The sequence below is a fragment of the Schistocerca nitens genome, chromosome 3 (assembly GCF_023898315.1).
Source record: "Schistocerca nitens isolate TAMUIC-IGC-003100 chromosome 3, iqSchNite1.1, whole genome shotgun sequence".
Classification (NCBI taxonomy): domain Eukaryota; kingdom Metazoa; phylum Arthropoda; class Insecta; order Orthoptera; family Acrididae; genus Schistocerca; species Schistocerca nitens.
In genome coordinates, this window is record NC_064616.1 from 773,963,296 (window position 1) to 773,976,595 (window position 13,300).

At 38.2% G+C, this 13,300-nt stretch overlaps 1 protein-coding gene across 3 annotated transcripts in view; it reads right to left on the reverse strand.

Moving 5' to 3' along the window:
- LOC126248778 (laminin subunit beta-1) overlaps positions 1-13,300 on the reverse strand; it is a 376,490-nt gene that overhangs the window by 79,462 nt on the left and 283,728 nt on the right. For all 3 annotated transcript variants that reach the window (XM_049950147.1, XM_049950149.1, XM_049950148.1), the window contains one exon: positions 10,345-10,453. In XM_049950147.1, the coding sequence (XP_049806104.1) occupies positions 10,345-10,453 (109 nt within the window). The remainder of the gene's footprint in view (positions 1-10,344; positions 10,454-13,300) is intronic.

Consider the following 13,300-nt stretch of genomic DNA (forward strand, 5'->3'; position numbering starts at 1 on the left):
ATTTGGGTCTCCAAAGGCTAAGGGAAGAAAACCCTGATTAAAAATCGCCCTTCCACTGGTAGGGGTTGGACGCAGGGTTGACAGCCCGCTCAGTAAAAAACAATTCTTGCAAAACTTCTACAAAGAAAGCTGGATGAATGAAGGAAAATGGACCTGGCATGAAGAAAGGACAATGAGGATGGAATACAATTAAATGAAGGAGGGAAAATAAGGAAGAAGATAAATATAAGACATAGATCAGATCTATATATTGGTGCTTGGAATGTGAAATCCATATATCGCCAGGGGCACTGAAAGTAATGCTGGATCTAATGATGAATCTGAAGCAAGGTATAAGAAATTAGATGGATGGGGAGTGGAGTTTTAGAAAAGAAAGAATCGAATATATTCTACAGCTGCAGCAAAAGAAATCATGAGCTGGGGACAGGATTTGTTGTACATCATCAATTAAAGCATTTGGTAATAAGGTTTACACCCATTAGTCCAAGATTATCGACACTCAGGATAAAGGGGAAATTCCTTAACTATTCCATAATTAATGCCCATGCAACAACAGAAGAATCCGAAGAAGATGAGAAAGAAGTATCCTATGAATCTTTGCAAAGAGCGTAAGATGAGTGCCCAGGGCATGATATCAGAATAATAGACAGAGACCTAAACACTCAGGTGGGGAAAGAACAGATTTATAGACAGATAATTGGCCCCCACAGCAAACATGCAACAAGTAATGAGAAAGGAGCAAGGCTCATACTGTTCGCAGCATCTAGAAATATGGTAATAGGATCAACACTGTTCACACATAAAGAAATACATAAGGGAACATGGACCTTAGCAGATGGAAACATAGTAAACCAGATCGACCATGTGTTGACAGATGTGAGACACAAATCGGACCTATTGGACGAAAGGAGTCTCAGAGGCCCAAACATATATACAGATAAACGTTGGAGAATATAACATCGAAGATCAGTGGGAAGCGATAAAAAAGACGGCGGAGACATTGATAAGAGAGATACTTCGAACTCGGCCATGACAAGTAAGACCATCATGGTTTGATACTGAATGCGAAATAGCAACTGAAGAAAAGAACGAAGCATGTAGGACACTGTGATCACACTGTACGAGGAGGATAGTAGAAGAACAGAAAGAAAAATGGAGTATTGAAAAGAAGACTCACCAAAAAAAAAGAGAGAATGGATGAAAGCAAGTGTCACAGAAATGGAGCTCATGAGAAGCAAAAATGAAATAAGAAAATTCTATAGAGAGGTGAATGTGGCACGGTAGCCTTCTGGTAGTAAAATAAAACTTAATAAAAGATGAGACAAGGAATATAATAAGTGAAGATAAGGAAATATGAGAAAGATGGTGCAGGTATTTTGATAGTTTCCTCAACCCTAGAATAACTGTACCAGGGAATCCAATAGAAATGAATGGGGAAGAGGACCCAGAAAACAAAACTGCCCCACCAAATATAGGAGAAGTGAAAAGTGACATGAAGAAATTGAAAAACAACAAGGTGGCGGGGGACAAATGGTATTTCAGCAGAACTGTTAAAGCAAGGAGGCAGAGAGCTGGAATGAAGCCTTCTCGAAATGGTCACCAGAATGTGGGAAGAGGAGAAAATGCCCCAACAATGGAAAGAGGGTATCATATGTCCCATATATAAGAAAGGAAATCAGATGGAGTGTGGCAATTACACTACTTAATCTGGTATATAAAATATTCTCTAATATACTATTCGACAGAATCTTCCCAATCATACAGAGGGAGACGGGGCCGTACCAATGCGGATTTCTCCCGGGAAGTCAACTATAGATCAAATATTCACCTTAAGACAAATCCTGGAAAAAAAAACAAATATGGGGTTGGCACGCATCACCTCTTTATAGATTTCAAAGTAGCTTATGAGAGCATAAACAGAGTGCAGTTATATCAAGCTCTAGATGAACTCGGAATCTCGAGAAAGTTGGTAAGGCTGGTGAGAATGACAATGAGCAAAACACAAGGTAGTATAAGAATAGGAGGAATGATGTCCAATACTCTGAGTATTAAAAATTGAGTGCAACAAGGGGATGCAATGGCATGTCTTCTCTTTAATGCCGCCATGGAGAGGGTGATGAGAAATGCAAACCTTCTGAATAGGGGAACGATTGTCTATAAATCAGTGCCGATACTGGCCTACGCAGATGACACAGATATAGTAGCAAGAACCCAAAAAGCAATGGAAGAGACATTTATGGCTCTCAAACATGCTAGTAGGAACATGGGGTTAATTATTAATGAACAAAAAAACAAATTATATGGCAGCTGGAAAAGCACATAGAAAAAATATGCCAAATGCAATAACAATGGGCAATTATACATTTGAGAGAGTTGAACATTTCAAGTACCTGGGCTCGACAGTTACCAATATAAATGATACCTCCTATGAAATTAAGCAGAGATTAATATTAGCCAACAGAGCCAATTTTACCCTAACAAGACTTCTATCCTCAAGGCTCCTGTCTTATACCACTAAATTAACTATCTAAAAATCACTTATATGACCAGTGCTTACATATGCCTCTGAAACCTGGACATTAACAGCTAAAGATATTGAAATACTGGATGCATTTGAAAGAAAGGTACTTAGATGAATTATCGGCCCAATCTGTGAAAGAGGAAGATGGAGGAGGTGGTACAACCATGAGTTGTATATCATATACAAATACCAATCCATCTGAAGGATAGTGAAATCATCCAGACTGTGGTGGATGGGACATGTAGCTTGCATGAATGATACAGAAGTACCAAAAAGAATATTACAAGGAAAGCTAGGAGGGCAGAGAGGATGTGGTCGACCATGGGCCAGATGGGAAGATGGAGTAATCAAAGATCTTAGGAAGATGGGCTATAGAAACTGGAGACTACTGGCAAAGGACCAAGAGAAATGGAAGGAAATTGTAGAAGAGGCCAAGGCTCATCATGAGTTGTAGAGCCAAGAAAGAAGAACAGTAGGCATCATCAACAACAAGCATAATACATGAATGCTGCAAAACAATACATCTACAGACTTCATAAAAGCAACAAAAATAAAATGTTATGTCTTTTGAATTTGTCTATTAAAAAAAATAGATATATGTTTTATGAACTACCATATTTACTCGAATCTAAGCCGCACTTTTTTCCGGTTTTTGTAATCCAAAAAACCGCCTGCGGCTTAGAATCGAGTGCAAAGTAAGCGGAAGTTCTGAAAAATGTTGGTAGGTGCCGCCACAACTAACTTCTGCCATCGAATATATGTAGCGCTACACAGGCATGCTTTGCAGGCACAAAGATAAATACTGGCGCCAAAACTTCTGCGTCAGTAAATAAATTTAAAAAAAGGTGGAAGACAAGCTTTTTTCTCCGCTCCGAATTTCGACCACTGCATTTTCATACATTATCCAACGAAGTAAATACAAATTCCGTATTGTTCATCTTCGAATGTAGCAGCATTTCAATGTACTATGAAAATCCGACTGGAAGGACTGTTTAGGATGTTTGTCAATGTGGCCAACTCTACGTTCTGATTTTTTTCCTACCTGTGAGAAGAGATGGTTGCTAATAGGAACTTTTATGAACTGTGAATCACATGCAGTATTCTCTTCACCATAAGAATAATACGAATATAAACATTTTGCCATGTATTCTTTCGTGTTTGCTGCTATCTCATTTAAATCCTGTCTGCCTAATAAACTACAAAACTAGTGTGAGATAACAGCAAACGCGGAAGAATATATATATCATGTCATGTTTATATTCGTATTATTCTTATCCCTAATAGTGATATAGTCAGAAATGAAGCATGGCAATTGAGCAGATTTTTAAATTAGATTAGTTTAGATTACATTAATACTTGTTCCATAGATCATGAATACGACACTTCGTAATGATGTGGAACGTGTCAGGTTAATAAAAGATGTCTGTACAAGATATTACATTACACAAAATATTGCATGACACTAATGTTTAAGTTGTTGTTTTTTTCCCTTAATTTATATCTAAAAATTCAGCCAATGAGTAGAAGGAGTTGTCATCTAGAAATTCTTTTAATTTATTTTTAAATGTTAGTTGGCTATCTGACAGGCTTTTGATGCTATTTGGTAGGTGACCGAAGACTTTTGTGGCAGCATAATTTACCCCTTTCTGTGCCAAAGTCAGATTTAACCCTGCATAGTGAAGATCATCCTTTCTCCTGGTGTTATAGCTATGCACACTGCTATTACTTTTGAACTGGGTTGGATTATTAACAACAAATTTCATAAGTGAATATATATACTGTGAGGTTACTGTGAGGATCCCTAGATCCTTAAATAGATGTTTGCAGGATGACCATGGGTGGGCTCCAGCAATTATTCTGATTACACGTTTTTGAGCAATGAATACTTTTCTACTCAACGATGAATTACCCCAGAATATGATGCCATACAAAAGCAGTGAATGAAAGTAGCCATAGTAAGCTAATTTACTGAGATTCTTATCACCAAAATTTGCAATAACCCTAATAGCATACGTAGCTGAACTCAGACTTTTCAGCAGACCATCAATGTGTTGCTTCCAGTTTAGCCTCTCATCAATGGACACACCTAAAATTTTTGAAAATTCTACTTTAGCTACAGACTTCTGTTCAAAGTCTATATTTATTACTGGAGTTGTGCCATTTACTGTACGGAACTGTATATACCGTGTTTTATCAAAATTTAAAGAGAGTCCGTTTGCTGAGAACCACTTAATAATTTTGTGAAAAACATCATTTACAATTACATCACTTAGTTCTTGGTTTTTGGATGTTATTACTATACTTGTATCATCAGCAAAAAGAACTAACTTTGCATCTTCATCAGTGTGGGATGGTAAGTCATTAATGTATATCAAGAACAGTAAACGACCTAAGACTGAACCCTGTGGGACCCCGTACTTGATAGCCCCCCCCAGTTTGAGGAATCAGCTGTTGTTTTAGCCCCCCCCAGTTTGAGGAATCAGCTGTTGTTTTAACATTACATGAACCACTTATTTCAACTTTCTGCATTCTTCCAGTTAAGTGTGAATTAAACCATTTGTGCACTGCCCCCCTCAAACCATAATGATTTAGTTTATCTAAAAGAATTCCATGATTTACACAATCAAAGGCCTTTGAGAGATCAAAAAAAAAAAAAAAAATACCAATGGGTGATGTGCGGTTATTCAGAGCATTTAATATTTGATCAGTGAAAGCGTATATAGCATTTTCTGTTGAAAAGCCTTTCTGAAAACCAAACTGACATCCAAGATGACTTATTTCTGTGCAGAATGTAATGTGCAAAAGAGGTGTCTGCAAAGATTTTCAACCAGAGAAAAATTTTAGCTAAACTCTCGTTCAGAACATCTTCTATCACACGCAGTCTATTATTTGGTTCTTATTGACCATTACCAAAGAAAGCAGCAGTGTAAGTAACAACAAGTAGCAGTCTCTTCCCATTGTTTAGCTAATGAGACAATTCCTCTCTTTTTTTTTTTATTGTATGCGGTGGTAGTGCTCACAAAATCAAGCCATGCCGCGAGCGGTGACAGTTCATAAACACACAGTATCAGAATGTGACAAGCAATGCATGACACAGTACAATAATGCATTTTCAGCTTAGAGTGACGTAAACACCTATAACAAAGAGAACGGCACTTATCAGATAAAAGAAAAATAAGCAATCTATTCAAACCAGACGAAGCACGTGAAAAAGGAAGGGTATCCGTATAAATACGGACAGAGCGCCTGATGCATAGCAATGGCTACCTGGTAAAGCTTAACTGCTAAGCTTACGACTCGAATCAAACTACTGTAGCTGTATCATCATTCATTCGACCTGAATTGTGTCTCATATTACAATGGACCAAATTTGTTTCGATTTGGAGGTGTGGCCTAAAACTTTTCTCTCCCCTTGAATTTCGAGTCTCAAATTTCAGGTGCGGCTTAGATTCGAGAAAATTTTTTTCCTTGATTTCGAGTCTCATTTATCAGGTGCGGCTTAGATTCGAGTAAATACGGTAAATAATGCTGGAAAAACTTACCAATAAACATCATTAAAACACCATAAAAACATAAATATTGTGAAAATTCATTTCCAATCTATGAAATCAATATACATAAAATGAACTTTCATGTTAGGCATCTGAGAGAACACAGAGTGACTGAAGAGAGATGCCAGGAGGTGGCACTTAAACAGATGTGAGACAGGTGACAATGAGGGCCTATAGAAGGCAGGGAAGTACGCAGGGAGAGTAAAGCAATGAGACAAAAGTTGATAAAATGCTTTAAAAAATCAAATGAAATACACAACAATCTGTTATTTACAAGACTGACATAGACTCACAAGAAAGAGGCATGTAAAAAGTATTATTATGAAAAGAGAAAGGACAAAAGATGATGTCAGAGACCTTAAGACAAACAAACATTCAATCTAGGAAACAAGGCAAATAAGTAGAAGCACAAAGGGTAAATCAGCATACAAACACAATGCAAAACTGTGAGGTTATTGGCAATATTAGTGACACTGTGACCATTTGAAATTAAATGAGAAGCAAAGGTAGACTTGTATTCCACATTTTTCCTTCCAATTTCTGCACATTCTTCGAATATGGTTTTAAAGTGTCTGCCTGTATGGCAAAAAAAAAAACAGAATAATATATACTGATTGCAATGCCTGTTACATGTGTTGATTTCTTAGAATGTAAATGAATTTATGCAATATTTACACTATTATGGTGTTTTATTATATTTGTTGATGAGTTGTTTTTCAGTATTATTAAGTTTATGAAACATGTATCTGCTTTTACAGTAGATTAATTAAGACATCATTATATTTGATTTTTGTTGTTTTTATGAAGTTTGTGGACAAACTGTTTTGCAGTAATTATATATTACACTTGTTGTCACTGATGCCCACTGTCACTTTTCTCTGTTTGCTAATTTGACTGTTGTTGGTTGATACTTTGTAGATAACACTAGATAGTGGCCTTGGGGGCTGAAAGCAGTTCTGGCTTTTTAATAAAAAGAAAAGGAAAACTGGTACTTACATTTTAATGACAATCAATACCACTTTTATGAAACCTGGATCAACATGCTCCATATGCTCGACAACAAAGTACAGTAAGTATTGGGGCTTATGCTATGATAAGAAATTTATTGAAGATACATGCACAGTGAGTTAATGTTCATCAAAAAATTACATTTCTCACCAATATCTTTTCCAGACTCCATAACCCCTCCTCCCCTCCCCCTTGAAGTTAGCAACTTTAGCCAACAAGGCTGCTGAGGCATCCTGCTGGAGATATCTGGACTGCCTCACTTGCCATAAAACAATGTCCTTTTAGACTCTTTTTTTTAATCTGATGGAACAAAAAGTCGGCATGGCAGCCAAATCTTGACTAAGGTGGTTGGGACAACATTGCCACGTTCTGCTTGACTTGCCTCCCTTACAATCTGTGACATATCACTGGGCATGGCAACTGAAATTATTCTTGAGGCAGGTTATTCACATTTTATAATATTATAAGATCTGCTTGGATTAGTGAGGGAAATCAGAAGCAGGGCTCAGGTTCACTGCTGAATATCAAAATCAAACTGTAGACTTTTAGAACAAGATTACTTTCAGTCTTAATACTTATTGGACATACTGTGTATGTACATGTACAGAGATATCAGAAGTCAATGACATTTATACGGTGACCTGTACAAAGTTTGTGCACTGATATCATACTTCATTTTACTCACCCTCATGTGGGATAAGAACTTTATCTGCACAGGGACAGAATTGCTCCAAAATATGATACTGTAGGGCACAATGCACAAAAAAGGCAAAATAAATGAGCCTATGAAAGTATACATGATGGTGGAAATTATTCTTACAGTAAAGACAGCAGCATTCCGCATCTTCCCCCTTACAGCTTCCTTTTCTTCTTCTCCTGTAGACATATTTACTTCTTAATTCATCCTCAGCTCCCTCTGTCTACCAGGTGTACCGGTATGAAATGGGTGTTTTTTTTTTTTTTTTTTTTTTTTTTTTTGTGAAAATGAAACACTAATTTTGAATTGAAAAGTAAAAACATTTTATTCAAAGTACTGACCATTGCTTTCTATACATTTTGACCACCTTTCTGGCAATTTGTGGACACCACACCAATAGAAATGTTCGTCTTTTGAAGCAAACCAATCAGACACTCTAGTTTCGACTTCTTCATAGGAATTGAAGTGTTCCTCAGTCAATGCGTGTCCCATTGATGAAAACAAATGATAGTCGGAAGGGGCCAAGTCTGGTGAATACGGTGGGTGGGGTAGCAGCTCCCAGCCAAGTGTTTTGATTGTATCCTGCACCAGTTTTGCTTTGTGTGCAGGTGCACTGTTGTGTAAAAAAATTACTTTGCCATGTTTTCTGGCCCATTTTGGTCTTTTTTCGATCAATGCATAGTTCAAATTGATCATTTGGTGTCTGTAGCGATTAGTATTCACAGTTTCACCGGGTTTTAGAAGCTCATGATACACCACACCTTTCTGATCCCACCAAACACAGAGCATTGTCTTCTTGCCGAACGATCTGGTTTTGCAGTCAATGTTGATGGTTGTCCCGGATTAACCCATGATTTTTCCCATTTAGGATTCTTAAAATAAATCTATTTTTCATTGCCAGTAACAATTTGATGCAAAATTGATTTTCTTTCATGTCTCTGAAGCAAAATTTGACAAATGGTTTTTCGGTTTTCCATCTGTCTTCCATTCAATTCATGTGGCACCCATTTTCCACACTTTTGGATCTTTCCAATAGCTTTCAAACGGTCAGAAATTGTTTGTTGCCCAACATTTAGCATTGCTGCCATTTACTTCTGACTCAAAGTATCATCTTCATCCAATATTGCTTGCAATTCAGTGTCTTCGAACTTTTTTGGTGGTCTTCCATGTTCTTCATTTCTTACATGAAAGTCATTATTTCTGAACCACTGAAACCATCTTTTGCAAGTTGCTTCTGATAGAGCATGATCACCATATGCCCCAACAAGCATTCGATGAGACTCTACAGCACTTTTCTTCAAATGAAAACAAAAAATTAATGCTTTCCACAAATCATCAATTTCTGGTACAAAATTCGACATTGTTAACATGATGAAAACATATGTTGTTGTTTGTTCCATGACTTAATGTGTTGTGACTTAGCATGACAGCCAAGTCACAACGAGAGGAAGCCGAAAGGCACGCGTTAAGCTCACGCAGATTGGCGTGAGGTCTGGAACAGTTAAAAGGAAATGAGAACTTAGAAAATGGACGCAGTTGCTGTAATACTTAACTTTAATCCACATTTGTAGAACATCGCTCTTGATGATACATGCTTCACAATATTAATTATCAAAGCTATGGCGCCTTGCTAGGTCGTAGCCAATGACTTAGCTGAAGGCTATGCTAACTATCGTCTCGGCAAATGAGAGCGTATTGGTCAGTGTAGCTTCGCTAGCAAAGTCAGCTGTACAACTGGGGCGAGTGCCTGTACGTCTCTCTAGACCTGCTGTGTGGTGGCGCTCGGTCTGCTATCACTGACAGTGGCGACACACGGGTCCGGCGTATACTAATGGACCGCGGCCGATTTAAAGGCTACCACCTAGCAAGTGTGGTGTTTGGCGGTGACACCACATAATGTATACTAAATATCTTTGACAGATGTCATACCAACCAATCAAAAAAAAAATTAAGGCTCGTTCACAGCAAATGTTCCCTATCGACACATTTGTATCGTAACGCTCATTTCATACTGGTACACCTGGTATTACCATTTTTATCTGATACTACCACAATACTTATTGATATACTTTTATTTAACTTTCCAAACTATATATAAGATTTTCAGCCTTTTTTCCTCCACTTTTTCAGATGTCTCAAATCTCCCCCCTCCCCCCCCCCCTCCCTCGAAGTTCTTCTTACCTCAACCCAAATGGTTCCAGTCTATGCTACTTCCTATCCTCCATCTGCCTCTAAGCTCATTTCTGCTCCCACCAAGAAACTCTACACCAATATCAGTCTCTTGTCATTTTGTTAGCCTACCCTAACTCATCCATATCTTCCTTTTCTTTATCTCTTGCAGTTACTCTGGATTTCCCATCTTCCTCCTGTTCTATTCCCTCAGCATCATTCCTAGTGACCCGCAATCCTTTCTTCCACACATCCCTGCATATTCCAAATCAGTTCTCCTAACCCCTTCCTATGTTGTTGCTCTTCTATTTGATTAGTAGTGATCTACTCTTGTTACAAAGTTTTCTTGATTTATTAGGACTGAATATTGACATTTTGTTGAGCAAATCAGACCCTACCTCACTCCCTCTTGCAAGCTCAGCCTCATAAACCAAGAAATCTAGGGTTGCAGTAAAGTAGCTCTGCTCTGGTTGGTTGCACTGCTGGCCAGTGACATGAGGGCGACATCTGAAAGAAAAATTTTCACGTTTTAAAAATCAGTAATAAAATCTAGTAACAGTCTGTGTTGTCCTTGCATAGTTTAACCTGCTGAGAACCATCAAGAGGCAATGTTTTAATATTTATTTTACTTTTAAATGGTAGTGAAGTATCTTTGTGTATACGAATACAAACAGAACTAGTGGTGTCCCTTGCACTTCACACAGAATAGACAAGCTTGAGTACAACATGCTCAATCAATCTGGTTATTCTGTGTGGTTTTGAATGTCACACACAATATCTAAATTAACTCACTGCACAGATTATTGAAGGTTAGCATGGACCCAGTGCTAATCATGGTAACACCATTTGTTCTCTATGGATGCTAGGTGGTAGTGAAAGTAGTCTGCTGTGTAATGTGCACTTTTAAGCTGGATTACTTGTAAGTTCTTAGAGCAGTGAGCAACTGGCATATCAAGAAGGATACTTACACAAATATATGTAGTACTGCACACTATAAGTTAGTGCTGCATTTTCATATTAGTTGGCTAAACAACAAATAGTGCAAAATGTTCGGTGCACAGCTCCCCATGACTCCTGACTCATTGACTACAGTGTTTCCCATAAGAATAACAGTTAATGGAAGCATTCATTTTGTTCAATTTCTTCATTGTCTCCCCCCCCCCCCCTCCCCAAATCCACGTCAGGAATGTTCTAATGATGAGCAATTGCCCAGTCTCAATTTGGGTTTCTTCTTTTTCTGTAATTCTATGGCCAGAAGCCCTCCCTGTCACTACAAACATAAGTTACCATGAAGCTGATCTAGAATGGGATATGAAAATAATCATGGACATGGAGATGAACAAGACTAGTAGCATCTTAATGTGGAACTTCATGTTTCATATCAGAACACAAAAACATAACAAATTGAGTTGGGAACCAATGTGATGTAATACACTGTCATTATTACAAACTGAACCAAGTAGATGTCATATTGGAGTGCAACTTTCTAAATCTCAAACACTGTATTTGGTATATGTAGTATAACTTTCGTCCTATGAAAATATGCCACTTCAAGGCACTAGCACATAAAAGATCCATCAAATATATGTCATTTTCAGCACAATTTGTTACAATCAAATGTTGTGAAACAATATGTTGGCGGTTACAAGTATTGCCACATCTCTGAATGCAATGGTACAGGTGGAAACATAAACCTCGACAGACCTTTATTGTTTGAGATTAACTCTTAAGGCATTGAGGCAAACAACTAGATGATATTTATTCTGTGTACACAAATATCATATTTAGTAGCACACTGCATTTAAAGTTCAGTTCCTCACTGGGCATAAAATTTACGTCCTTGAAAATGTAAAAAACTGTTTCCTTGACCTGTTATAATGATTTTGTCTAAGAGAAAACTGAATATTTTTAAAGCTCTCTTGTCAACATGTTAAGTCCCTTTGAATCCAATGACAGCTCTACAATGTTAGCGAGATTTTTTTCTGTCCATCTTAGAGAATTTCTAATGAAGTTAACACAGCAACTTCACACATGTGAATTTCAGGAAGCAAAATCTGTGTGAAACTTCCTGGCAGATTAAAACTGTGTGCTGTACCAAGTCTCTAACTCGGGACCTTTGCCTTTCATGGACAAATGCTCTACCGACTGAGCTACCCGAGCAAGACTCACAACCCATCCTCTCAGTTTCTCTTCCACCAGTAACCCGTCTCCTACCTTCCAAACTTCACAGATGCTCTCCTGCGGAACTTTCAGAACCAGCACTCCTGGAAGAAAGGATACTGCAGAGACATGGCTTAGCCACAGCCTGAGGGATGTTTCCAGAATGAAATTTTCACACCGCAGTGGGGTGTATGCTGATATGAAACTTTCTGGTAGATTGAAACTTCCAGGAGTGTTAGTTCTGCAAGTTTTGCAGGAGAGATCTGTGAAGTTTGGAACATTGGAGATGAGGTACTGGCAGAAGAAAAGCTGTGAGGACAGGTTGTGAGTCGTGCTTGGGTCGCTCAGTCAGTAAAGCACTTGCCCGTGAAAGGCATAGGTCCTGAGTTTGGGTCTCAGTCCGGCACACAGTTTTAATCTCCCAGGAAGTTTCATGTCAGTGTGCACTCCAGTGTAGAGTGAAAATTTCTTTCTGGAAACATCCCCCAGGCTGTGGCTAAGTCATGTTTCAGCAATATCCTTTCTTCCAGGAGTGCTAGTACTGCAAGATTTGCAGGAGAGCTTCTGTGAAGTTTGGAAGGTAGGAAACTAGGTACTGGCAGAGGTAAAGCTGTGAGGATGGATCATGAGTTGTGCTTGGGTAGCTCAGTTGGTAGAACGCTTGCCCATGAAAGATAAAGGTTCCAAGTCCGTGTCTCAGTCTGGCACACAGTTTTAACCTGCCAGGGAATTTCATTTCAGCGCACACTCCACTGCAGAGTGAAAATTTCACTGTAAATTCTGAGTGGTTGGTGTGCCAAATTAAGTCAACAACTGCTGCTGGAAAGCACTTGACTTTCAGATCATACTGCTGAGTGCTCACCAATTACAGTGGAAGCAATCTTAATCACGTCGAGCCCACAGCTACCAATAATGTTAATGATTAATAAAAACCACCTAAGCTCTGTTTTCACACATTTATTGTGTTATGAGTCGTTTTGTTTCTTTCATCTCTCAGCAGTCTCAGAATGTTCAAAGAAATTAACCCAGTTGTAACACAATAAATGTGTAAAAATACAGGTAAGGTTGTTTTCAATAATCATTATCATTATCACATTGGAAACCATGCCCACATATGCATTCACATCTTGTGTGAGGGCAGCTTAATGGGATGAAGTCATGGGTGCTATCTTTCTAACAAATTATAAAAATTTT